At 37.8% G+C, this 27910-nt stretch overlaps 3 protein-coding genes across 3 annotated transcripts in view; 2 read left to right on the forward strand and 1 right to left on the reverse strand.

Annotated features, from left to right (window-relative positions):
* The window catches only part of LOC134658180 (probable peptidoglycan muropeptide transporter SLC46), a 31559-nt gene extending 10110 nt beyond the window's left edge, over positions 1-21449 (forward strand). Inside the window, exons 2-8 of the mRNA XM_063513792.1 lie at positions 5877-6746; positions 11754-11913; positions 18839-18940; positions 19575-19712; positions 19881-19964; positions 20190-20346; positions 21190-21449. Coding sequence (XP_063369862.1) covers positions 5880-6746; positions 11754-11913; positions 18839-18940; positions 19575-19712; positions 19881-19964; positions 20190-20346; positions 21190-21439 — 1758 coding nt within the window. The 5' untranslated portion in view covers positions 5877-5879 and the 3' untranslated portion in view covers positions 21440-21449. The remainder of the gene's footprint in view (positions 1-5876; positions 6747-11753; positions 11914-18838; positions 18941-19574; positions 19713-19880; positions 19965-20189; positions 20347-21189) is intronic.
* LOC134657985 (angiotensin-converting enzyme-like) overlaps positions 1-27910 on the forward strand; it is a 143384-nt gene that overhangs the window by 23016 nt on the left and 92458 nt on the right. The window lies entirely within an intron of this gene.
* On the reverse strand, positions 23354-27752 carry LOC134662143 (uncharacterized). Its single transcript, XM_063518413.1, has 5 exons — positions 27585-27752; positions 26519-26812; positions 25282-25493; positions 24452-24601; positions 23354-23536 (listed from the first exon to the last, which is right to left on the reverse strand). Exons 1-5 carry the CDS (start codon positions 27595-27597, stop codon positions 23450-23452), a joined length of 756 nt encoding a protein of 251 aa, XP_063374483.1. The 5' UTR covers positions 27598-27752; the 3' UTR covers positions 23354-23449.

Raw genomic sequence — 27910 nt, forward strand, 5'->3', positions numbered from 1 at the left:
CATTTTATCTCACTCAGTGAGCAAAATGTGATTTTGCTCACTGTTTTTAAGTAGCAAAGTACCCTTGTTCGAGCTGCTGAGGTGAAAAACTTTTTTTTTTGTTATCTGCCGAATATTAGGTATGCAAGAGTGATAGAGAGGCAGACAACGAAATTTAGTTTCATGATTTTCGCGGTAGACCTGATCTCTGAACGAAATTATAAGTCAGATGTCACATTGCTTGCTTAGCGTGCCCATTAGGTATGGTATGGGCCTTAACAATGGGAAGTCCCCGGAATATTTGGGCTTAAAATTTAAGTAGATACTACTTACCAACTTAGCACTTTTAGTAGGTACGTATTTACTAACTCGAATTTGAATGTGTATTCACACATTTCCGGTTTTTCTTGAATAGTTTTAAAGCCTAAAGAGAAAACTACATACCTACCATAATACAGGTGGTAGGTACCTACTTTTTACAGTAGGTAAAAAATAATTTTACTTTGGACGGGAAATCACACCAACACGAGTTCATTGGGCCAACATCATAAACAAGTCTGAAAAAAATAAGAACTACCGGATTTGACGCAAACGCTTAATATTTAAAGTTACTGGATTTCTTCGGTGAAGAAACACGTTTCCTTATCCGGACTTATCCAAATGAGGCCTTTCTTACCTCTGGGTTGAAAGGCCAGATGGCAGTTGCTTTCGTAGAGACATAGAGACATGTTCCTTTTTGTTGAGCTATCAGAGAATGGTAGAGTTAGACCAAGATAATTAATTCTGCAACGATTATGACAGCACAGACTGTGCAAGTGATATTTATAGAGAAGTTTGACGTTTAAAATACCTACTTACTCTATCTATATCTACTATAATATCTAGTAATATCGTTTGTCATACGATGGCCTCTTCTTACAGCGCGACACCATGGTATAATAATATACTCCGCCTGGTACTCTCTTCCGAGATTCGCGAATGATAACCTAACCTAACTGTCACTTGCCTACGTCATCATGCTGTTTACAGGTTCTCAAACTTTAAAATGTGGGAGAATTTTAACCAACGGTGAAAATTATTTTAACGGCATTAATTCTAAGTTATTCATGTAGAAACATAGTAAAATAAAACAAATCTATACTGCCCTTTTCACCCCTACTCTTACAGTTCCGAATAGAACAGCTAACCATTTTCGTAACAAAACATTAATTACCAAGCTTACGACGTGAAAAGTTTGGAAAACACTGCGACTGCTGACACTGAGCGAGAAGGAAATAACAATTAACACGCGTTCGACAAGGATGACGGTCAGAGACAAAATGGCGGATTGTCAAATGTGACAGCGCTATCCTGTGTTGCCAGTAGTGTAAACAGAATTACCCGAACGTCTGAAATTTCTTTCGTGAATCGGAAGATATTGCTAACGAATAATTAAAAATGACGTGTTATTGTAAAATTTAAGATAAAATACAAATAAATGAAAATTACAAAATTATTAAGAAATATTTTAACTTATTAACCATAGATATAATGTACCCATGTAACATGTTATGTTGAAATAAAGTGGCAGTGTTATTGTGACGTAGGCAAGTGACACTCTGGGAAGAGAAGACCATGTTTTATTAGACCATGGCGCGACACCTATTCCCGCACTTTGCGTTGCCTGCCATCTCGGTATCGAGTTCTGTTAGTGTAAGGCCTGAGTGGACGCCCGAGTTGGGCGTGCATCAGCGGGGCGAGGAGCGCGGCGTGCATGTTAAACAAATGCAAGCGTAAGGAGCGGCCTTAGTGCACGCTGCTCAAATTACTTGTGAGCCCGACGCCACGCTGCACGCCCCGCCAAACGCTCCGCTTCGAGCGTCCACTCAGGCCTTACACTTACGCTGCGCTGTGGCGACGTAGGTATATTTCAATATTTTTATAAAACTCATTACATCCTAACGCGAAAATCCCCGCATCGCATTATTACATTCGTCAGCGTGCAATGACATAGCACTATTAGATTTGTAAAATTGTCTGTGTGATTCCGGCCTATGATCGCGACTTGTCGGACATGCGTTTATGTGACGACACCGGCTTTTCTGAGGTCGAGCGCACAATACGAGTACAACGGCGCGACAAAAACTTGATAACGTGATGTCATCAAATCGACCTTGTTCGGCTGATTCCGCGTTCATGATTAAGAATGAATGCCAAAGTTGGCGGATTGATTTGGCTAAATATATCTCCGATTGATTGATTGGTGGGGCATCAAAAAAGTTCATAAATTTTCTAGTAAACTCGATATTACTACACTATCTGAATGAAAATTATTATTATTGGGATGTTATGGGTCTTTGAGTGTCGCATCGACCAGGCATTGATCTATTGTCACGGCACTTTAAAATTAAGAAAATTACAGATTCTTGGACAGATGAATGAGAATTACAGATGTTCTGTACCTTATAGGGTTGCAATACGTGCCGCCCTAAGTAGGTACTTCTTTTTGACATTAATCCAATGACCACTGTCCACAGGAACAGAGAATGTGCATTGCAGTCTCCTCTGACTCCTGGCAGACCCTGCATGTCCCTTCTTTGTTCTTGCCAATTTGAAACATGTGTTTGTTCAACTTACAGTGTCCAGTCATTATTCTGTCACCGCGCAGGTTTTGTGCCTTTTGAGCCCTAGAAGCGATGAAAATAATTTCGGTGTTTACAATTGATGTTTACATTGTACTGATCAGTGTCCATAGAATTTGATTCCCACCGGCTTGCTTATTTAAAAGAACCTTATCCGGCACTTTTGGTGATAGTTAACGTAAGCCTTCATCAAGCTTTTTAGCAACCAGCTCGCCTAACACACGCGCGGGCTTGTCTATGTGAGAAACAACGTATAACATGCATGCTCTTTTATTGGTTATATACCTTTCCTAGTTCGAAGTCAATTCTGGATTGTGAAATTTTTGAGCGTTTTCTAATAATTTGTTAGACCAACTAGTGTAAATGTTAGACTATGTTATATATTTGTAATCTATTTACAAAGCCCTTTCATTTGGTATCTACCCCACATGGTATGTTTAAAAGAAAAAAAGTTTAAAACTTTGTACTGCCTACTTCATGACGTCATAAAAACTCATTCCACCACTTTAGGAAACAACATGGATTTTGATAATCAGTAGAAAATGCAGATTCCAACGATACCATGCACTTGTCGGTATAAACCTTTTCATTCCTACGAAAGTTGCTACTCTTCATCTTGGCCTCTCCACTAAATGTTTTTGATGGGATTTGTTTTAGTCGTCACAGTCTAGACTTAACAACTATGATGAAACAAACTAAAAGTTTAAAAACTAGTGACTAGTTCCAATGAGAGTGGAGATATCTTAGAGACGAGTGATTTTGTTTCCATCATGTTTGATTAAGAATTTTGAATAAAAGATAACGGTTCATACTAGCTTAACACTACTATCAGAGTATGAATTTGCCTGAAAAGGAGATTAATTTACCTCGAATACCTATATGGTCAGCACATTCTGCGTTTAGATTAGAAGCAAGGGCTTTTAATTGTATTTTCCCCATGCTCAGCACCACAGGCAAGACATCCTCTAGACTGAGCATATATGCTGTTACTATAGTAAAGTGTTACTATAAAACTACCGTATAAGTGGCAGAGGGGGTAGTGACCCCCTCTGCCACTTATACGGTAGTTTTACTCCATCTTCGAGTCAATCCCGTGCAGTGATTGGTCCGTGTCTTTGAACGGACTAATCACGCCACGGGATTCGCTCACCTCGTCCCCCCGTACCTCCGTATTTTTGGCAGCATAGGTTGAGCATAGGTTTCATGAAATAATTGCTCTAAACTCCGTCTAGAGGATTCCTAGTCTATGCTCAGCACTGACCCGTCGTCCGACTGACGTTATAACCAAGAAATCTAAACACAGAACACGTTGACCGCGAATTCGAGGTAAATAAATGGATTCCCTAACTACGAGGTAAATTGATCTCTAACAAGCATGCTTATCCATCTCGGGTGACCTTTCCCCAGACAAAATTGTACCAAGTACCATTGTACCATTTTGTACGGGTACAAGTGGCCCATGTTCGCAATTCATCTGACTGACCTGACAGCTTATTTGCAGTACAGTACAGTCAAAGAATTTAATTTACAGTACATATGGTGCTACTTTCCCGAACTAGTGCGGGAAAGAGCATTTTCCGTGCGTATGTCGTAAGTTTAAACTTAAAGTGCCATATGTAGGTACTGTAAAACGTTGTACGATACACGTGCTCATAGGAAATACGCAACTCGCGTCGATTTAAAACACTCCCTTCGGTCGTGTTTTAATTTATCGCCACTCGTTTCGAATTTCCTCTTTCCCGCACTTGTATCGTAATAGTTATTTTCGATACAAGTGCGAAAAAGAGAAAATTCGAAACGAGTGACGATAAATTAAAACACGACCGAAGGGAGTGTTTTAAATCGACACGAGTTGCGAATTACCTATTCGCACGTGTATCGAACAACGTTTTACAGTATATATGGCACTTTAAAGTTTAGACATACGCACGAAAAGTGCTATTTTACGCACTAGTGCGGAAAAGTAGCCCCATATGTACTGTAAATAAATATTCCTTACCATTGTGTAACCTTGTCACAGTGATAATCAATATGAAAGTCGCTAGGACCCTCATACTATTGTCACTGTGACAAAGGTACGCTACTGAAATTAAATTCCTTGACCGTACCTACCTATTTTAAATCGTGTAACTTTTATCCGTCGCGTTAGAAGCAAAAACTTTGTATAATTAATTAATTAAATATTACTTATGTACAGACTTGTGTCAACATAAAATGATGAGATACACAGTTGACTTCTGGATAAATAATATTTCATGCGACATTCCTACACATAAAATAATATTTCCATCATTAACAATATTGTTAATTAGAATAGGTAATTATATAGTTAGTACTTAATATACAAATGGTGCAGATGAGCACAAACACGTAGTATTTTCTAATCTAAAACACGTACATTTATAAACCTTTATCATTAGTACGTGTACCAGTTTTTTTCTTCTCTTTGTTCCATCCATACAGAAAAATAAACAAGAGACATTAAGATATGAACATATTACAGGTTTAGATAAAAACTAGTAAAATACAGTAAAATACGTAAAATAAGGTACTGACATCTTAATTTACTTTGTGCTTAGTGAGTACTTATAGAAAAAAATGCTGATTTAGACTGTACTTAAACCAATCTCCGGGAAGCAATCAATGAACGGAACCAACACCATTTAAACTCCATTGTGATGCAACTTTAAGGCTTTGCTATACATCCGTGTCGTATCTCCTGCCTGTATAAATGTGTTTACACGTGCATACACAACACAAATACCAACTCATTCGTAACTCGGGTGGAAATAACGATGCCCCAACAGATAAAACCATTGTACCTATAGTTCGTTTTTTTCAGCATTAGCGATCTTGACATGTCTTTTAATTGAAAAACGCCTTTTAAAAATCAGTAACATACTTATGAAAGCAGAAGAATATAAATGACCGTATTAGATTCATAATTGTTACATATTTGCCGTGACTTATTTTTAAAACATGTTTTTCAATTAAAAGACACATCAAGATTGTTTACCTTTTTTCTAATGCTAAAAAAACGAACTATAGGTAAAGTTAATTCTGGCCAACTGGCAGCGACGATTACGTTAAGTACCTTCCGAGCCAATAATGAAATGATTACTGCGTCCGGTATTAGATGTATTAGCGCATTTGTAATCAGAAGCATAAAGTGTTTGAAAGGAGCGCAAATAGGCACGATCGACGGTAGGGGGTCTTGTTCGAATAATACAAACTAGGAAAGAATAATTTAATCATTGATATTTTTTCCTTTTACAGATAATGGCGATCGAAACCAATGCCACCGAAAAAAATCTTAATATTAACGGCAATGACTTAAATGGAACACTCTTAATAAGAAATAGCTTTAATAAATGTAAAACAAACAAAGAAAGCAATGAAAAGACAGAAAACATTGACGATGACTGGAAAGACTTGGATATTGTACAAAAAACGAGACGGATGATTTCTCTTATTACGGTGGAACCAATTCTCGCTTGCTATGTGATGCCATCTGTACTTGCAGCCTTAGCTACACAAAACTTATACTTAGAAAAAGCGTGTAGAGTGAATCTTGGATTTGAAGATCATGTATGCGATGCTTTGACACGCAGAGAAACAGCCAACTATACGTTCGAAGAAGAGGCTGTCCAAACGCTGGTAGCATCGGTCGCCGGCTGGAAAACTGTGCTACAATCTTTTTTACCTTGTGGAATCCTAATATTCTTAGGCGCATATAGTGACAGAGTGGGACAGAGAAAATTTTGTATGCTCCTACCTATAATCGGAGAATTTTTAACTAGTGTCGGACTTATGGTGAATACTTACTTTTTCCACCAGCTTCCAGTGGAAATAGCAGCAGTGACTGAAGCTATATTTCCTGCTCTTACAGGAGGGTGGGTGACAATGTTCATGGGAGTGTTCAGTTACATAGCCGATGTGACAACCGAAGACCAACGGACGTTGCGAATAGGAGTTGTAAATCTTTTCTATTCCTTGGGAGTGCCAGTGGGAGCGGCTCTAAGTGGGATTTTAGTGCGAAAGATAGGGCTATATGGAGTGTTTTCCTTAAGTGCAACGCTATACATCCTTAGTTTTATGTACGGATTCTTCAGGATCAAGGAAGTGAAGAAACCCGACGCAAATGTGGTGAGTAAGATAAATACCCTAGGTTTATTAATATAATATTTAATCACATTTGCATAATCGTGATTGGTTCTTTTGCCAATTAGTGAAATTATGTCTTCTGTTAAAGGTCGACTGCATGAAAAGATGCTATGGCCTTTTATATTTCTTGTTATGTTTATTGCTGGTTTGCATACGTACATATATTTAATTGATGGCCTTATCTTGTGCATTTGAACTTAGTAGCACCGAGGTGAGCGGACGCAGAGATCGCTCACTGAATGCAGTTGTTGAGTGTATTAAACAGCAACTAAAATGATATTACGTGATGATAATTATAACAATCAACGTTTTGTATCTGTTTTCATAATGTAATTTCTGAGTCTTATTGTATTCATGAAGAATATAACAGCTATAGGTAGGTACTAATTAAATAAAAACCTAGATAAACTAGGTAGGCAGGTAATTAACTATGCGAAGCCGGTCCTCACGAACGAGGCAAGCGTATTTATATTTAAAAAAAACCAGCCAAGAGCATGCCGGGCCATGCTCATTGTAGGGTTCCGTACGCTAAACGGGAAGTAGCCTGTAGGTTTGCAATTATATTAAAAATTTATATTAAAAGTTGATTTTTTTCATAGCTTCAACTTCTTCAAGGGACAACAGATCTGATAATGTTATACTTATTTCAAATCTTAACATTTACGCGTTCCTGGGAAAAACGGTCTTGACAGACGGATGGACAAGGAATTATTCATCCTATACGGGGACTACGGGGTTCTTATTTTGGGTGTACGGGACCCTAAGATATCTAAAGCAAGACACCCCAACAGTAGGTGCGTTGGCTTTATCCGCGATTGAACAGACATTTAATAAATAATAAATAAATATTATAGGACATTATTACACAAATTGACTAAGCCCCACGGTAAGCTCAAGAAAGCTTGTTGTGTGTTGAAATTTAAATTACTGACCCTAAACTTGCAAACAATACAGACGAAAGCAAGCTTAAAAGTAGACATGTTTTATGCTAATAAATGTTCTTATTACATAAACACTGTTTTGTGTGCGACGACGCTGGTTATGGCTAAGGTAACTAAAAGTTGCATAACATCTCTTTATGTAGACATGTCATGTAATATTGGCTTTCCGTATCGGACCGTGTGGTAAATATTGTTTTGTAACTACAACTTCATTTTATAAAATTGAATTTCGTTTTAAGAAAATATATGAAGTTGTCACAAAAAAGTATATACTTAACATAACAATCTTAAGAATACTTATCGGAGAGTTATTTCTGAATAGTTTTCCTACTTATTATTATATAATTAACACTTATTAAAAATATATGTTTTTCTTTCTTGTTACGGGACCTGTTTAAAGCGGTTATTTATGTATGATAGATGCGCAACATTTCATTAATTGTTATGTATTTTATGCATTGACATGAGCATAATTGATTAAGGACCTATGATTTGTTTATATAACAATTTTTTCACACTCACTCGCATTGTTATTAATAATAATACATGGATATTAGTAAATATTTCTTTGCCAGCATTTAAAATCAAAAAAGAAATACAAAAAAGTAATCATAATACCAATGCTCTTGTATCTACAATATTTTCATTATATGTGGCGTTCCATGTGCATAAGGACCCTTCTCTAATGGAAATGGAAAGCCTTATATATCATTGTTTTAATGGCCTCCTAGCCTGAAGTAAGGACGCTAAGTACGAAAAATTTCGTTCATTGACCCGTCAGTTCTTATCTCTAAAATAAATCTCTATCGCACGCGCATAAGTATATTGCTGTCCCGCTTGTACAGAGGCATTGACCGCCGGCATCATCGGCTGGACAGCGATATTATTATTATTATTAGGCTTTACTACGGGAGTGCGACACACGCTTGTGCGAAGTATTGTTAGTGCGACGTATGATTAGGCGATGTACGATTGTACGACATGTCATTTGTGGGAACTATTGTTCGTGCGAAATATTATTAGGCGATGCACGACTATACGATGTGCCGTTTGAGCGAATCATCGTGTGTGCGAAATATAAATCAATAGGTAGGTTAGGTTCGTTAGGTAGCTTCAGATGCCCGAAGGGCAAAGCGCCCAGAAATAGGAGCCCCGCGAAGCGGGGCTCCGTCTAGTTCAGTTGTAAAGGAAATGTTTTTTGAGAAGAAACAGTGTAAGTACTGAGACCAGGTTAAAAATAATTTACCCGTAGACCCACAAATACTGTCGTGCACTAGAAGTATTGTCGAGCCGTAATATGTCGCACAATTTAACTTCGATCAAAAATAGGTACTGCCGGACTATAGCTTGGTCGAATAGTGATATGTCGCACAATATCACTTCGCAGAATTGCAGTGTCGTTAAAAAAATTATGTCGCACAATCGTGCATCGCACACTTGGGGTCGCACTTATGTAATAATCCCATATTATTATGTACCCTGTCAACGAAGCTGGAGGGCCTGGAGGTACTGGGTTCGAATCCTGGTAAGGGATTTTAAATCAGATAAATCTGTTATCATAAAATAACCTAGGTATTTGTTTCTGAGTTATGGATGTTTTTATACTTTGATACTACTTATGCGCTTAGCAAAATAGTGGCCAGCCCTTTCCTCTGGTCGCCAGAAGCCTCTATTAGGCGCGATACATCTTTATATAGCCGACGCGCACTTAAGCCCTTCCCTAAAATTTCAACGCCAAACGCCGCAAATATGTGGCTGCTTCCTAGGGCTGCATATTTGCGGCGCTTGAGGTTTTCGGCAGAGGATACGGTAGCGCCAGCAGTACCTAGGTATCTGGAACATGGAGACATGTTTAATTACTTATCGGTCTTCATTTAGGTTTATCATTTCGCAGTTCTTTTAAAAAAAGGTACACTTGTTTTTAGACGAAATGGCGGATAATTTGTAATTAACAAAATGTTACCGGTTTTTAGTAGGTATATTGCTTAGGTACCTTACCTTTAATTATTATTTTATACTTACCTGTTTGAAGGATCATTATTCCCTCATTTGCATGCAAATTACAAGGAAACAAAAAATATACGTAACGTTTTATTTAGACTAAGTATTGTTTTCTTTATTTTATTCATTTTTCTTCTTGGTTTAGGATTTTTACAATCACTACATAGAATAAAACGCAGTCGCTTCCCGCTGTCTTTGTCCCTATGTATGCTTAGATCTTTAATACTATTACGCAACGGATTTTGATGCGGTTTTTTTAATAGATAGAGTGATTCAGGAGGAAGGTTTATGTATAATTTGTTAACCCGTGCGAAGCCGCCCCGGGTCGTTAGTATGCATATAAAAGTAAAATATTGACGGTTTATTTCCAAAGATACTAAGGATAGTCAAGAAAATGGAAAATTTATCTTCAAGGAACTAACTTGCGTAACTAATTAATTTTTTATTAAAAAAAAGTTAGGATGCTCGCTGATTATCCGTCGGAGCATGGCTGTCCACAGATTATATAACACCTTACTACAAGTTCAATGACTACGATCAGTGGCGCATGACCCCACAAAAAGTCCGTCAACTTGACCTACTTTAGAAACGCTTGGAAGGGCCTTCGATAAAAGGAGCTAACTGAAATGCCGCGGAAACAAACATCGACTTTATTATTGGCCAACATAAATTAATTAATTTCCCTTAAAAGTAATGGTTATTAGTATCAAATTAATGAAATCATTTATTTTTAGAAGAATTTTTTTATGTTGTAGGTAGTTATTACCTATAATACTATCTCATGTACTTTTGAATCTAGTATTGACGAAATAATGAAATTTGAAATTCAAGATGGCTCAGACAGGGCATGCTCCCGGGAATTCCCGGTTCTCAAATTCCCGGGAATTTTATAGTGTCGAAAGAACCGGTACTGAAGACCCGGTACCGGTACTTCCCGGTTCTCATCAGTATGCGTATTTATTCATATTTCAATAGTAGTTATGTTTTAGTACTTTAGCTCGGGACATTAAATAGCATTTTAATAATGGTGCTATGAAACGGGGGACCCAAATAACCCGACAAACTAACCTAGTAAAGTAGGCATTCCAATCTATAAGTACTACTGATAATGGTAAATTGTAAAAATTGACCCAGTTTTCTATTTAAATTTTGTTTTTATCTAAAACATCGTTCATTACTTTTATATGCCGCTTACATAAAGGACTATGATCTATACACCCGGGTGTCTTAAGCTATATCTTTAAACAACTTTTAAATCTTAAGTAGGATCTTACATTCGAATATTCTTCTTCTATGAAGTTGGTTTTATATGAAAATATTCCATTCTCAGGTTGAATTTTTAACTTCTGTATGCCGTGCCGTCATAGTGCCGAGTGCATCGACTACGGCCGTAAACCGTTAAGCCCAGCCCTGGCGAAGGAAAGGGTGCGGTTAATTTCGTAAAATAGGTTGGAACGCTAATTAAAGTTTTTTTTTTCATAAAATTAAGTTATGCAATTATTTAAATGAAAATAAGTCATTCATAAAGATTGTATGCTACCCAATCAATTTCATAAAAATAATCTTAAGATGCTTTGAGAACCGGGAAGAACCGGGAATTCCGGTTCCAGTGATGATCAGAACCGGGAAATGAAATTCTTGGTACCGGGACCGGTACTGCATGCCCTACTCAGACTTTAGAATGTATGGCCTGGTATCCGCTCCTATACACCTTATTTTAAATTAAGTAGTTTATATGTATTTTACTTACTTAATATAATCATTAAAGCGTTAAATAATTTGAGCCGATACAATCAATTAATATATGAGAATTAAATGTAAATATAAAATATTAACTAATACCTAATGAAATGATTTAGGTATGTATAAACAAAAAAAAAAACAATATAAGAACTAACGTCGCGATTTTTTACTGTTACTTTTTGTAGTTATTGGTAACGATGTGTAAGTACCATCTACATTTGCACCGATCAAATAAACATGTAGTTACTAGTTATGGTCAAGCTTGAATTTAAAACTGAAATGAACTCGAGTTGTGTTTTTCCAGAAACCGCCCAAGAACTGCTGTGAATGGTTGCACACATTCTTCGACATGAGCTTGGTGAAGGAGACGCTGCTGGTGGCGTTCCGGCGTGGCCCCAACAACCGGCGGCTGCGCGTGATCATGCTCGTCGTAGTGCTGTGCGTCGTCATCGGCCCTATCTACGGTCAGTGGTAGTACATCTTCTTTGGGTATATTGAGCTTAGACGTGTGCACCAATTACAAAACGATAGGCGGGGGCGTTTGCGACAAAAATCTGCGGCGTTTGCTGATAAGAAAATTAATTAATATTTGTTTTATTTGTAGGTATAGGTACCATAAAATGGGGTGAGTAGGGGCAAAACTGACATTCAAACCTCGATAAAATGTTATTATACATATTTCATTTTTACATATGCAAACTGAATGGTGTATCTGTATATAATAAGTGTTCCGGACGTTTGTATTTTAATTTTTATTTTATTTTGATACATTATTTTTGTAGCAGTAGCCTTAAACCCCCTTTCATCCCTTCTCTCCCCATCCACAACCCAACTCTCCCCGCGAACCCTACTCACCCCATTTTACGGTATTTGATTAGGTAATCCAAAATGATACGGGTCGCTGGTGAGTGAACTAGACGTATAGTTTTTTATTTAAGTTGTGACTAAAATTGTTGTCGTACATATTTAAATGAATACAGGACGGGTAGGTATAAGTAGGGGTAGATAGGCACCATTCATACACGGGGTAGCTTCATACATTACAGCATATTATATGAGAACACCGTGTTTATTATAGCTTTGAGTGTAGTCTGTGCGGAAAGAGAAGAGTCGTGGAATGTATTGGGCCCATACATTCCACGACTCTTCTGTTTCCGCACAGACTATAGGTATAAGTAGCCATTGGCGAGAGTCAGGTGTCCACGAAGTTAGCCGCCAACGCAGCCGTCGCAAGCGACATGAGGAGATTTAGGAAACTTGGATTTTTGATTTGTACAATAAAGAGTTTATTCTTTACATATATACATACATATATTCTTTGATTTATAAAGAGATTTAGGAAACTGGCCTATAGGTTTTGGCAACATTAACGCCTCAAGACGATCAACGTTAGATTATGGCACCTAGTTACGCCACCACTTTCTACCATTCACTCTCAAAGCCATATCTGCCGCTGCTGGTTTCTGGTTTTACGAACGTTAAAGGCGGGAAATCATGTAGTACCAGACATACCTGTTTACAGATCTGCGATAATAAGACATTGGCCATTGACATTTACTCTGTAGGTACTGAAGGTGAGTGATGAATTCGCAACTGTATAATACACTTGGTAGGTAACTTCGCATCTCTTACAAGTTGAAGGTTAGGCTACGTTCAATTCGCTGTAAAAAAAACGGTAAATGTTTGACTTATGTTGTAGTACCTATGTCAATTATATTTTATCTCAGAACTCTATTGCACGCTCATAAGAGCAAGTTCGTACCGCTGTAATAGCAACACATACTTATCCCAAACTAGTTTTTATATTACCATCTATAACAAAAACATATCAAAAGAAACAATGACAACTTAAGTGTAAAGCTTTTTTATATTATGATGCTTTTTTGTTGATTAAGACGATAGTGAAGACCGCGCGAAACCGCCTTTTCTTTCAAACATTTTCCCCATATTAACATTATTGAAAATATTTAAGGTCTCTGCCCACTACACCGTATCATACCATGACCGTAGTAGGAACGTGTCAGGCAAAATGATATTCTTCAAAAGTATGAGACTATGCCCACTAGCCCGTTCCGTCACCGACCATACCCGTAGCGTGCCATGCACGGACCGTCAAAAATTGTCGGCGAGGATATTTTGCCGGTGCCGAACCACTACGTGCACGGCACGCAACGTTGCCAGAACGGTGCGTGCAGGCGGCGAAACGGTGAGCATACGGGTTATGACCGCGTATGGTGACCGTTTTAAGCCCGTTATAAACGCGTTGCCGTATCTGTTTCTCGCTCTTGCCAGTATGATAACTATTCGCTCGCTCTTTGTGACGAGTCTGGCTTTCGGGAATAAAACGCGGGGACTAAGGAGATGAAACGCGGATGATACGGGGATTATAGGCGGATGCTATGGGGATGATACGCAGTTACTACGGTCACTAAACCCGTTATGCACGGATATGAAACGATGTGGACACGGTGTAGTGGGCATAGTAGTCCGTGTCGCGTTACATTACGTGCCTGATACGTTCCTACTACGGTCATGGTATGATACGGTGTAGTGGGCAGACCTTTAGGCTCAATTTGATGTATGACGAATTTGTTACTTATTATAAGAGTTAGGAGCATTTCAAACTTTTTATGGAAATTGTTTTTATTCTAATTCTTATAATTATTACTTAATTTAAAAAAATATATACTTAATAAAAAAATCGAAAAAGACAAACACGTCTAATTGTGTACCTAAACAAAGGATGTCAGACGTAGATTTCATTAAAATCGGTTCAGCAGTTGTTAATGCCCCATACAATTTCCCTTTTCACACCCTTAATTGATGATTTTTGCGATAAAAATTTATGCTGTGTTCTTTCCCGGGGCTCGACCTTTCTCTATACCAAATCAGACCAAATTTAAACTAAATTGGTTCAGCGGTTTAAGCATGAAGAGGAATTAAAAAAAAGTTTATTTTATATGTAGGTACCTGTAGCTATTTACTAAGGAAATGGTGTCTTTTTTTATACTGGGCTTACTCATGGCCACAGACTAGCCGAGGCGAAGACGTGGCCTACGATGGAGCGAGCCTGCCCAGAAGGTGCCTGTTCACCCTTGATTTGAAGGTTGCCGGGTTATATGTGCTCGGAAATATAGACGCCGGCAAGAAATTCCATTCCTTGGCAGTGCGCATAAGAAAAGAGGAAGCAAAGCGCTTCGTGCGAATTGGTGGAATATCTACCAAGTAAGGATGGAAACCGGCCGTGCGTCTAAAAGTCCGATGGTAGAATGGGGACGGTGGAATAAGCTGATGTAGCTCTTGAGCACACTCCCCGAAGTGTAACCTGCAGTACACCGACAGACTGGCGACTTTCCGCCGATGGGCCAAAGACTGAAGCTTACCCGTTAGCTTCTTGTCACCAATCATCCTCCTGGCTCTGCGCTCCACTGAGTCCAAAGCGGCAAGTTGATATTTAGCTGAGCCGTCCCACAGGTGGCTGCAATACTCCATACTCGTACACGATCGGACTTGAGCTTTGTAAAGTGTTAGAAGCTGTCCAGGTGTGAAGTATCGCTTCACCTTATTTAGGACGCCCAGCTTTCTGGCCGCAGTCTGTGCTTTTAGACTGTCAATATGATACCTTTTTTTTTATAGAGGGGAAATGCGTTATGTGGGACTCCCGTATAGGCTAATGAGGCCCACGGTATACCCACTAAAACCCCTCCTTGGCCGGCTCAACGATATATGGCGAGGTCACAGGGACACTGCGGCACTCTTCCGCAACGTCAATATGATACCTACCGATTTATACCCAAGCGATACCAAATTTGGCCTCTAGTAGCTTGAATGATAGGGTGGATTTTCTTTTTGGGTCAGTGAGGGCAGCTACCAGATCCCGTGCTGCTACGAGAAAACGGTCTAAGAAGACCTTCCCTCGATTTCAAATTAATGAAGATTGGCTTTTACAGATTTTGGAAAAAACATACAGGGTGCGAGAAAAAGGTCATTTTTGACAAACTTTTTTTTTGATGCCAATCGATCCCATTCCTATTAAGGATCAAAAGCTTGTATGGAACCAAAAAAAAATTTCCGGCTAGAAAAGCCACTAATCGAGGAAAACTTTTCCCATACAATTTGTATGAAAATGAAAACTTTTATTTTTCACATCCTGTTTTTGTATGCCAATCGATTCCATTCCTATCCAGTATCAATAGTTTCCTAGGGGTCAACTTACGGTAATGTACTAAAAAGCCACAAATTAATAAAAACTTTTTCCATACATTTACTATGGGGAAAATGTGAAATGTTATTCTCAATTTTCTATCTCGCCCATCAGTCCTACAGCAATGTCTTCATACAGTATTATGGTCCTTAAATGTAACAGGACTGATTGGCCAGATAGAAAAATGTTAATTAAATTTCACATGTTCTCCATAGTAAATGTATGGAAAAAGTTTTCTTTAATTTGTGGCTTTTTAGTACATTACCGTAAGTTGACCCCAAAGAAACTATTGATACTGGATAGGAATGGAATCGATTGGCATACAAAAATAGCATGTGAAAAATAAAAGTTTTCATTTTCATACAAATTGTATGGGAAAAGTTTTCCTCGATTTGTGGCTTTTCTAGCCGGAAAATTTTTTTTGGTTCCATACAAGCTTTTGATCCTTAATAGGAATGGGATCGATTGGCATCAAAAAAAAAATTTGTCAAAAATGACCTTTTTCTCGCACCCTGTATGTTTTTTCCAAAATCTGTAAAAGCCAATCTTCATTAATTTGAAATCGAGGGAAGGTCTTCTTAGACCGTTTTCTCGTAGCAGCACGGGATCTGGTAGCTGCCCTCACTGACCCAAAAAGAAAATCCACCCTGTAGATATTATCAAGTTAAAAGTTGAGACCCGAGATAAAAATAGGTGTATTTACTTGTGTATTTAAGACTATTATCAGATAAAAGTTTTATTAATTTATTTATCGCCAGGAAATGCACGAATCTACTTAGTAAAATTAAATTTGATAAGTAATTAAATCTGCGTCAATAAGCATGCATCGAAATAAGATACGTACCAAATTTAAATTTGAATGTAGATACGATTGTGCACTATTCAAGTGTTCACACTAGCTGACAAGGTGAAGGTTAAGATACTTAAGATCGCTTGCAAAATTAAATGCTACTCGTAAATTGCTTCCTACGTTTCGAACGTAAGTATAATTTTATTTTAACATACCTATTATGTGATTGGGCGACAATAATTAACTTATGTTGGTACACTTGGTACCTATATACATTGAGGTATAGGTATACAAGAGACGACATCTCGAACAAAATGTTTCCGCACCTCAGAGAAGTGCATGCTTGCATGCGAAGCCGAAAATTGTTAATAAAGACGCCACGAGTATTTTTTGACTCAGTTAAACAACGTTGCATAAAATACTTTTTCTACGACCAAACATTTACTTTGAAAACTAAATAATAGTAAATCAACAGTTATTCCATTGCTTACCGGTGAAATGTTATTCCATCCCTTTTATTATATTTTCTTGTGCTATTGTTGCAACTTTTTAACACGCACGAAGGGATTTTTTAATTTTTTAATTTTTATTTTCTGTACATGTGTGGCATCTCGTCAGTGGTCGTACTAAAAGCAAAGAAGTGCATGCACTTCTCTGAGGTGCGGAAACATTTTGTTCGAGATGTCTCTTGTATATGTACCTCAATGCCTATATATATATACGATAGTAGACAATGAACATTTATAATTCACTCAAGACCATAAAACAAGGTGTCTCTTTATATACGCTATTTCTCCACTTTCATTCATTATCACTCACATTCAATTGATTCAATCAATACTTAAATAATTTGTATGCTATAGAATTTGACCCGACAACATTTCTCTTGAGTATAAAGTATAACTGTAGTTATAAAAGTGTCCACTTAGATAAGTTAGATATGTTTAGATTCATGTGCAGTAAACACTAAACAGTCATTAAAGTCAAAAACAATGGACAACAAAATCATTACCTAAGCTACTGGCTTCCACAATAGGCAACCAACCATTTATTACCTATGCAATGACCACATTGCACAGCCACACAGCCACCAGGCTGTGTGGTATTACCTACGTGTGCATATCTGAATCGGTCAGGGCTCAAGATTTTCTTCAGCGCGGAGTTCACCTGTTTTGTTTTTTTTATTTACCTCCACTGCTGGGCAAAGGCCTCCCCACTTTCCCGCCATTTGGCCCTAAGTATCTATCCAAAAGTCCTTGACCTTGTATAGATTTATCAAAAAAATATTCATAAGTATGACGAACAAAATTTTGCAATTTTTCCTTTTGGCAAGGCAGGCAGAATGTAGGTTCTTGAACTCTTTTTAGGGTTCCGTAGCCAAATGGCAAAAAACGGAACCCTTATAGATTCGTCATGTCTGTCTGTCTGTCTGTCCGTCTGTCTGTCCGTCCGCATGTCACAGCCACTTTTCTCCGAAACTATAAGAACTATACTGTTGAAACTTGGTAAGTAGATGTATTCTGTGAACCGCATTAAGATTTTCACACAAAAATAGAAAAAAAACAATAAATTTTTGGGGTTCCCCATACTTCGAACTGAAACTCAAAATTTTTTTTTTCATCAAACCCATACGTGTGGGGTATCTATGGATAGGTCTTCAAAAATGATATTGAGGTTTCTAATATCATTTTTTTCTAAACTGAATAATTTGCGCGAGAGACACTTCCAAAGTGGTAAAATGTGTGTCCCCCCCCCTGTAACTTCTAAAATAAGAGAATGATAAAACTAAAAAAAATATATGATGTACATTACCATGTAAACTTCCCCCGAAAATTGGTTTGAACGAGATCTAGCAAGTAGTTTTTTTTAATACGTCATAAATCGCCTAAATACGGAACCCTTCATGGGCGAGTCCGACTCGCACTTGGCCGCTTTTTTTAAACTAGGTCGCTTTCGAAGGTGCCGCGTGCTCGTCTCTCCTCTTACTCTGCAACACAAATCATAGACAATAATATAATTACTTACAGATTTTTTTACTTTGATCCGAATCGGTCAGTTCCGATTCGCCTCTGTATACTTAATATAGGTATTAAATTGAAAAGAAAAGCATGAAGGTTCTCTTCACGAGTAAACAGTATTTGGGAGATAGAAGTACGGTTACCATCAGTCTGTCACTGACATAAACGCCGTCGAGAACGTAATTTACTTTCTATACATCTCGCTCGCACTCGCATATTAGTGCAAACGGGATGTATAGAAAGTAAATTACGTTCTCGACGGCGTTTATGTCAGTGACAAACTGATGGTAACCGTAAAGCTCCCAAATACTTTGTCGGTCATAAGGTTAAATGACGTTAGATACACATTTGTATAAAGGCATTGTTTCACATTTCAGGAGAAATGTCAGTGATGTACCTGTTCACGAGGTACCGCTTCAACTGGAACGAGGTCGACTTCAGCGTGTTCTCTACGTATGCCATGTGCACTTCGTTAGTTGGTAAGTTAGCGCCACTTGCACCATCCCACTAACCCGGGGTTAACCGGTTAAACCGCTAACCCAGTGGCAGGTTTAACCGGTTAACCCCGGGTTAGTGATTGGTGCAAGTGGCCCAGTTGAGTAACTTCGCGGGTGTGACATTTATCTCCGCACTTTAAATTTTTTATCAATTTGTAGGTAATTCTACTACATCAGATAACCGTCACGGTATTACAATTTACAAGTTTATAAATGTAGGACTGACGCAAGTCTTATCCCCAGTGCCAAAAACTCGAACATAATAGGACCACTAACTTAAAAAGGCGCGATACCATATCACAGAGAATTTCAAATTTGGACCGATTGCTCTCTAAATACCAAATTGACACCAATATCTGATAAATAACGAGATACCTACTAAAAATTAATTGGAGTTGCACCTACCAAATTAATTTAAGACTTTTTTGTAGAAATTTCATATGCAACGACATAACATTTAATTTAAAACTGCTACAAAACATGGGTAGGTATAAGGTATACCTCTAATGTTTCTGATAAGATTCAATAAATGGATTACAAAAATTGACAACCAAAAGCGCTTCTTACATGTGATAAATTGCTAGATTATTCTAAATATTAAAATACAATTTTACAGGCACTCTGTTTTCTGTGGGCGTGTTCAGTCACCTGCTGAAATTCGACGACGCCATCATAGGAGTGATATCCTGTACTAGCAAAATTCTATCAGGATTCATGTACGCATTTGCTACGAAAACTTGGCATATTTATATAGGTAAGTTTTTCAATTATATACGTATACCAAATAAGTGAACACAATCAATTTGATTCAGATTTAAATTAAAAAGCGTTTAGCAGTTTAGTGTCGCGTTGACATAAAAGGGACCACATTAACCAATAAATACCTCAACTCAAGCGATAATTATTTTTCTTTTATTTGCAGCCCCATTAATCGAAATCTTCAGCGGAACGTCCTTTATCGCCATGAGGTCCATGGTGTCAAAATTAGTCGAAAGAGATGAGTTAGGTAAGAAAATATAATATTTTATTTTCGTTTTTAACTGCATCAAAATCCGTTGCGTAGTTTTAAAGATCTAAGCATACATACAGATAGACAGACAGCATGATGGTCGTTCGACGGGTTAATATAGGTAATTTGGCCTTGCGGTCAATTCAATTAACGTTGACGTTTAACCAAAACAAAAAAGGTTAATTATCCCGTAACAACAATAAGTACTTGCTTTTTGTGTAGGCAAGGTGAATTCGTTTTTCGGCGTGGCAGAAGCGATGATGCCACTTGTATATGCGCCAATGTACACGAGCACTTACACCGCGACCATCAAGTCCTTCCCAGGAGCGTTCTTCGTGCTGGGTGGCGCTCTAACCGTCCCCGCCGTTGTCATATTCTTGTGAGTATCTAAGTGTTGTGTATTGAATTCGCTTTTCAGTGTGGCAAAGGCCATGATGACCCGTAGAAATGTAAACGAGCACCTTTAGGGTACACAGATCCTCTCAGTGTCAAGTTAAAGTTTCCGATTTATGTCACAAGGTGTGAGGTCAAAAGGAACTAACCCAAAAACACAAAGGAAGGCTCGTTAAGAGGCAGCACCTGCTTCGACCACCTCATTGTTTTTAGGGTTCCGTACCCAAAGGGTAAAAACGGGACCCTATTACCTTAGTAATAGGGTCCCGGACGGACAGCGGAGTAAGACTCCGCTGTCCGTCCGTCCGTCCGTCCGTCACCAGGCTGTATCTCACGAACCGTGATAGCTAGACAGTTGAAATTTTCACAGATGGTGTATTTCTGTTGCCGCTATAACAACAAATACTAAAAACAGAATAAAATAAAGATTTAAGTGGGGCTCCCATACAACAAACGTGATTTTTGACCGAAGTTAAGCAACGTCGGGCGGGGTCAGTACTTGGATGGGTGACCGTTTTTTTTGCTTGTTTTGCTCTATTTTTTGTTGATGGTGCGGAACCCTCCGTGCGCGAGTCCAACTCGCACTTGGCCGTTTTTTTTAAAGCAGTAATAGCACTACTTACTTATAAGTACATATAACTCGGTGGCAAAGACTGCCGACAGCCCTAATTTCCCGGCTTCTGTAGTAATGTAAGAATGTATGAATGCCGCTCTTCGATGGAGGAGTACTTACTCAAAATATGTATTGTTGTCAAATACGCATTGACGAATCTATAAGCCACCGATCTACGTATATTTCTATCACCTCGAATATAAACATATTTTTCAGGTGGCTATATTTAGCAAGCAAGAAATATAGTAACAAAACATCAGACCAGGAAGAAGACTCAAAAAATGAAGATCCGGTTAAGACGGGCCTCGACAACAAAGCTTTTGAAGACGACAAGGATGGCAACAGCAGGACGAAGAGGATCGACAATATGATCAACAACACATCTGCAGCAGATAAAGAAAACATACGGCAGTCGCAGATCGAAACTGGTTTCACAGAAAGTATGCATAGTACCAGTAAATTGTGAATATTATATAACATTACAAAAAGAAAATTCAAAGATGTCTCAGATCGCAATTTTTAGATAGTCGGGCGGGACAAAAGCGACATGCGATCTGACGCTTTGTTTATTATCGCCCGTACTGTACACGAAATTTTAACCACCTTTCATGAAACAAGTTTCTGTCAGTTAATTTATATTAAGTAATGTCTCTTTATAACAAACAAAAACTTTAAAGTAAGTAGAAGATAAAAACAAATGGATAGAAACGACTTAATTCTTATAAGACGTTGATGAAAAACGTCATGAGTCTGGTCTGAAAGGGTTTCTTGTGCAGCGGGCGGTAAATGCCGCTTTACTGGAGCCATAAAATCAGGGAAGATGATATTTCAAAACAGCCGAATTGAGCACAGCCAATAAATTCTAAATGCTCCTTTTTTGGAGTATGTTAAAACAGATACATCTTTTATATTTTATCTGGGAGTTTTTAAACATTTGATAAATTGAAACTACCACAGAACTCATTCAATTCTAAAAAAGTAAAACATTATTCTGTAGGAATATCTACGTCTCAATTTCTGGAAAACTATTTTGAAATATTCATACGTGAATTGGTCGAACGTTTAAATATGTGATTTCTGTACTGTGATAATGATGGCAATGTTATGCAGGGCAGACTCTGCTGTAACATTGAAAGCAATAAATACACTAGACAAAATTAAATGTACTCGTAATGTGATTGTGCGCGTATACGATATAAAAAATAATAATATTAGATTTAGTACTTAAGTAATACTTTAGTCTAGTTTCCTATAACAAGTGAGACTTTAGATGATTATTAAATTGAAGATGTATAGTATTTTTTTCGAAAAAGGTCAGGTTGCAATTTTATTTGTTAAAATGGTAGGAGTTTCTTTCGCTTATTCGAAACATCGATGTACCTAATGACTTATACTGATTACCGATTACTCACCTATTAGGTAAGTACCCGAAGTTCACTCTATACAAGACCTATTTTAAAAGCCTGCGAATATTTGGACACCATAAGTGTAAGGCCTGAGTGGACACTCGAGTTGGGCGTGCAGCGAGGCGGGGCATGCAGCGTGCATGTTAAACAAATGCAAGCGTATAGTAGCGGCCTTAGTGCACGCTGCTCAAATCACGCCCCGCCGAACGCTCCGCTTCGAGCGTCCACTCAGGCCTTACACTAAGGCGCAGTAAAGTGCTGACGAGGGTGAAATTTGCCAGTGTACCTAACTATATTGACAAAGAGACAAAAATATATTAAATAGAATTAGGGGGTCGCCGGTTGTTAGGCTTTACAATATAAATAATAAATATCACAATAATAAGGGATGTAAATTAAACTAAAGCCTTACAGTTGTATGATCAATTTAGGCACATCTACGCTTCAGTTTATTAATCATATATAGCTGGACACCTGATTAAATTTATTGTGTGCGTACTTATTCCATAGGACATAATAAAGATTTTGACAACAAAGTTGTTTTCATTGATTTCCACATAAACACAATGCAACAGAAAATAATACTACATGTCATATATATTTAAAATGTTTATTTCAATAAGCCAACATGTATTTTTAAAATAACCAATATTTAATTCAATATCAAAAATAAACAATCCCTTAGATTCAATATAGCAAATTAGCAATACACCTTAAAGTAGTTTATTAAAGAGACCGAAATGTTTATAACTACCCTGTATCCTTAAGTAATTGTTGGCAATAATAATACCTAGTATTTCAAAATAATATGAATACTTATAAAATAGAACAATAATAAATGCTTTTCTATAAAGACAGTCTGGTTGGTTAAATATGATGTACCGTGAAACAGCCCATTTTTGCCCTTGAATGTTTTATTGTCTATTGATAAAAGTCTTGGACAAATAAACATAACACAATGAAAAAAAGGTCAGATCTAAATTATGAATTTGATTAGTATTATTTTAACTTGAATATTGAATAACGTCTTGGGCAAAGTTGGAGGGTCTGATGGTATGTTCGAAGCATATTCAAATAGTACACAATACCTCGTAGGTGTTATGGGGTATTTCTTTACCGCCATAGGAAATGTACATACTTTTGTGCGAAGGATGAACCTGAAAATAGAAAAAACTATCATGAATATTTATGGTAACATTGTACTTAACTTATATGGATCGTCAAATAATTGTAACTTTGGACCAGCTGAATCCAGTGATAAATAATATTGATTATTGATCTTTATACTTGACCTTTATACTATGGTCTTTATACTTGACCAATCACAAAGTACAAAACGAGTTCAACAAGCTTAGCTTTTAAAATATACACAGTGATAGTCATTCTGCCAATGAGGTATGGATAGAACGGGGTTGGCCAGTCGAAGTATTTTAAAGTTGGCGCTAGCATAGGCTTAATCTGTCAGCCCAGAATCACAACTGGATCACAGAATTAAACTGGAAATAGGTAAAACCTTTGCTGGTGCCATCTATAAAAACCTTTGACAGTTGCCAACCCCATTCAGTGGTCGGCCATAAACAAACTTGTTTAGGTACAGTCGAGTTTACAAACATCTTTAAAAGCCAATGTTCCGAAAACGCCTCTGAGACACTGATAATAAGGTCGTGTACGTATATTTTTGGAACATTGGCTTGGCCTATGTTGATATTGGTCACAGGATGTAAACAGGGCGTAACGCCTCGGCGACGAAAAAGGCATGCGTGATACAATCATCGGTTATAACAATACGGTGGTAATCGTCAGAGCCAAGCGTGCACAGTCGACGTCAGAGACCTTACTCCTTTGTAATAAGGCAAAAAATGTAAAAATGTCAAGCAAATCCTGTTAGTAAAAAAGGCGCGATATTCAAATTTTCTATGGGACGATATCCCTTCGCGTCTACATTTTTCAAATTTGCCGCCTTTTTCTACTGACAAGATTTACTTGACCCGCTATCTTTGACGTCGACTGTACGGTCGGAGTGTGCGTGGCCCTGGGGTGGGGTGGGGTGGTAGTGGTAGGTGGGAGCTCACCTTGCCCGGCGTGAGCGAGCCCTCGTGCTTGGCGCGGCCGACGTAGAGCGGCTCGCCGGCAGCCGTGTTCCCGGCCACCACGGCGTTGGGCGGCGCGGCGCCGTCGCGGCTCGGGACCCAGCGGATCCTCTCCGGACGCGCGCAGCACACCTGAAACATGCGATGCCGTGGTTATATCGCTGTCACTAGAGATTACGCATCAATTATAAAGCCAATTCTTTCATCTCACTCTGGCAAACCCACTTTGTCAGTAGAAAAAGGCGCGAAATTTAATTTTTTCTATGAGAGGCTCAAAGAAGTCAGAGCACACCAGCCGCATGTGCGTATAAATTGTGCTCAAAAATGTGAAGAGTCGTGCACGCACACGTCACGCACGCCTAAATACACAACATATAAAATAGTTGATCCACTCAAAAATATTTGTTAATGTGATGATATTGATGGAATAAATTATTTGAAACATAAAAACTTGATCAAACAATGAAAGAACAAAACATCATAATTATTCTTCCAAATCGATTTCAGTTGAGTTTATTCTAGGGTTAGGGCATGTACCTATTGTACAGTCGACGTCAAAGAGATCTTTACGACTAACGTTACAAAAAATTATTTACACGACTTTATTGTCATAGCATTTAGGTCGTGTAAACATTTTTTTGTTACTTTGGCTGTAAATTTCTCTTTGACGTCGACTGTACCAACATTGATCATGCCTTGTTATGTGTTTTGCAAGTTTTATAAGAACGATCGCACAGGGATCTGTACCAAGAAGATATATAATACTTTTATAGAATAGACTGATGATGTCATTTCTCAAACATAAAGATTACCTCAAAACGATCAACAGAGTTTTCATTGCTCCCCCAAGGCACATAAGCCGCACGGTGCTTAGCAGCGAACTTGCCGGGGATCAGGTCTCCTTCGAAACGCGCCCTGATCACCCACAGAGGACTGCCGTCGGATCCCTCGTACCCCGCCACCACAGCTCTGTCACTTAGGGTGGCTGCGTCTCCAGTGGACGATGGAATCCATTCAATGGCCGCTGAAAATGTAATAGTTGCAGTCAACAAGTTGTTACTAAAAGGTTGACTTCAAGTCTGTCTTCTGAACAATATATTGAATGATGCGCAGTAAATATTAACTAAATAAAATAAAATTTGATTTTTAATAAGTTTACTAACATGAGTACTACTATAGTATTTTATGCAACCGTTGTTTAAGAGAGGTCAAAAAAGGCGAGTGGCGTGAGTAACAATTTGAGGCGAAGCCGAAAATTGTTAATAAAGACGCCACGAGTATTTTTTGACTCAGTTAAACAACGTTGCATACAATACTTTTTCTACGACCAAGCAAACTTAACAAATATTTTACATTCAACAAAAATAATACTTTAATTAAACAAGTGGAATCATATAGGACATATATGTAGGTAAACAAACCAAAAGTACGTAAGTATCTAAGATACGCGACTAACTATAACATAGGGGTTTAAAGGTGTGTGTACGACCTTTTAAATGACAAATAAAAGTACGGGAGTAGAAAAATGTAATAAATACAGAAGTAACTCATGGCTTAACTAAACAACTGATTGTAATGAAATTTAGCATAAGCTCTGAAGATGAACGAGTAATAGTATAGCCTATTACATAAAATAAAAATGTATAAAGCTGTGGGCACAAATAATCATTACTCATAATTCTTAATTCAACCTTAGCTTTACAGTTTCCATAATCTATATATATATAAACGTGAAAGACCTGACTGACTGACTTAAATCAACACACAGCCCAAACCGCTGGGACTAGAAAGTCCAAGTTTGGCAAGTAAGTTCCTTATAAGGTCTAGGGGTCCACTAAGAAAGGATTTTACAAAATACATAAAAAAAAATCAAAATTAAATTAAATCCTGCGCGTGCGAAGCTGCGGGCAAAAGCTAGTGGAATATAATTTCCAACTAATGACCTGATAGCTGATGGTGGCTGCTGGCTAGTGGTTGTAGGTGCCTGGAGGTTTTAATTGAACAACATAATATTATTTTGATCGATTTAAACATATTTATCATACTTACGCCCATATCCTTGTTGTGGAGTGACATTAGGAAAGCCGGCATATGAGAAAGCTGCAGGTGCTGAAGGTGCAGTTGCCATCTGTCCAGGGTATGGAGGAGTTGGGGCTATGCCAGGGCCAGACGGCACCATTCCAGGTTGTCCAGGGTATGCATATGCAAAGCCCGGCTGATATGGGTATGGTTGAGCTGGTTGTGGGGCTTGTTGCCCGGGCACTGGAGCATTGGTGGGGTTGTATAGCTGTGGGTATATCTGGCTCTGGGGCGGAGGGTACTGGGGTGGGTTCCCATACGGATCTGAAAAATACAAATATGTACATGAGATACTACTGTAAGAGGAAGATATATTATTACAAATACAAATTACAAAATTCTTTATTTCAAAAAAATACACATATTTATGATGCAAGGGATGGAGCAAAATATGCCCGTGTTGGGTATTACTGAATCGCGATTAGAAAGGGATTGAGATAGCTGTCAATCCATATTGATTTTGACGTAAGTGTATGGAAATCTGTTATTTCTAATCCCTTTCTGATCGCGGCATGATAATAACACCGCTCTTCCCTATGTAACATAATGTACTTAGGTATACAATTAAATTAAACTAAACTAATTCATTACACAAAATTGACTATATATATGTACCCACTAACTGACATCTATATAATATAATTTGCTCAATTAATGCACATATTTATAATACTTATGTGTTTATTTAATGATGAAAACGATAAAGTCTCAAATAAACTCAACAAGATGTTAATCGTATCAGATGGGTACATAATATTTACTCTTAAATCAATTGTATTACCTAGACCTAGATATATCAGCCGTTTCATATTGTCTCAATTGTCTGTGGGTAAAAGGTGTTAGATACTGTAAAAGTTCCTACTAACTAATCATAACAAATTAATTTAGAGCATTACAAGTATTGCCAATTTTATATTAAGCAATAGTGCAACCGTTGAGTTTGCTTTAGGTATATTTATTTCTAGACAAAGATAAAGGTGTAAACGGTATTAGGTATGGTTATTTCTTGGAATAAGTTATAGAAATGAATACTTACTAAATCCAGACATGGTCGTTAGGTAAATAACTCTTTACAAATTCCGCACGATAACGTATAGAAAGTTGCAGCTGTTGCAGGTAAGTACTATTTAACGTCGTTAATAACAAAAGTATAACGGAGAAGTCAACCGATTAACAAAAGTAGCGGTAAATGAAAAAAAAAGAATGCCGTGTTGAATTTGTTTTGTCTAATTTTTTTGTCTATGTCGGCACTCTGACAGATACACGGCCCCGCACTTCCCGTAGTCGGTCACACACTCGAAAACCTACAACTATTGTATTTTTTGTTTCCCACATACTTAGAGAAATTCCATAATGTTTAAT

This window comes from Cydia amplana, chromosome 2 (genome assembly GCF_948474715.1).
Source record: "Cydia amplana chromosome 2, ilCydAmpl1.1, whole genome shotgun sequence".
NCBI lineage: Eukaryota > Metazoa > Arthropoda > Insecta > Lepidoptera > Tortricidae > Cydia > Cydia amplana.

Bases quoted from the DNA above. Each gene is read 5' to 3' on its own strand.
- LOC134662143 (XM_063518413.1), bottom strand. The intron at 24,602-25,281 runs GTAATCTTTATG...CGCATGTTTCAG, and splicing joins ACTCTGTTGATCGTTTTGAG to GTGTGCTGCGCGCGTCCGGA. The intron at 23,537-24,451 runs GTGAGCTCCCAC...TTCTATTTTCAG, and splicing joins GCTCGCTCACGCCGGGCAAG to GTTCATCCTTCGCACAAAAG.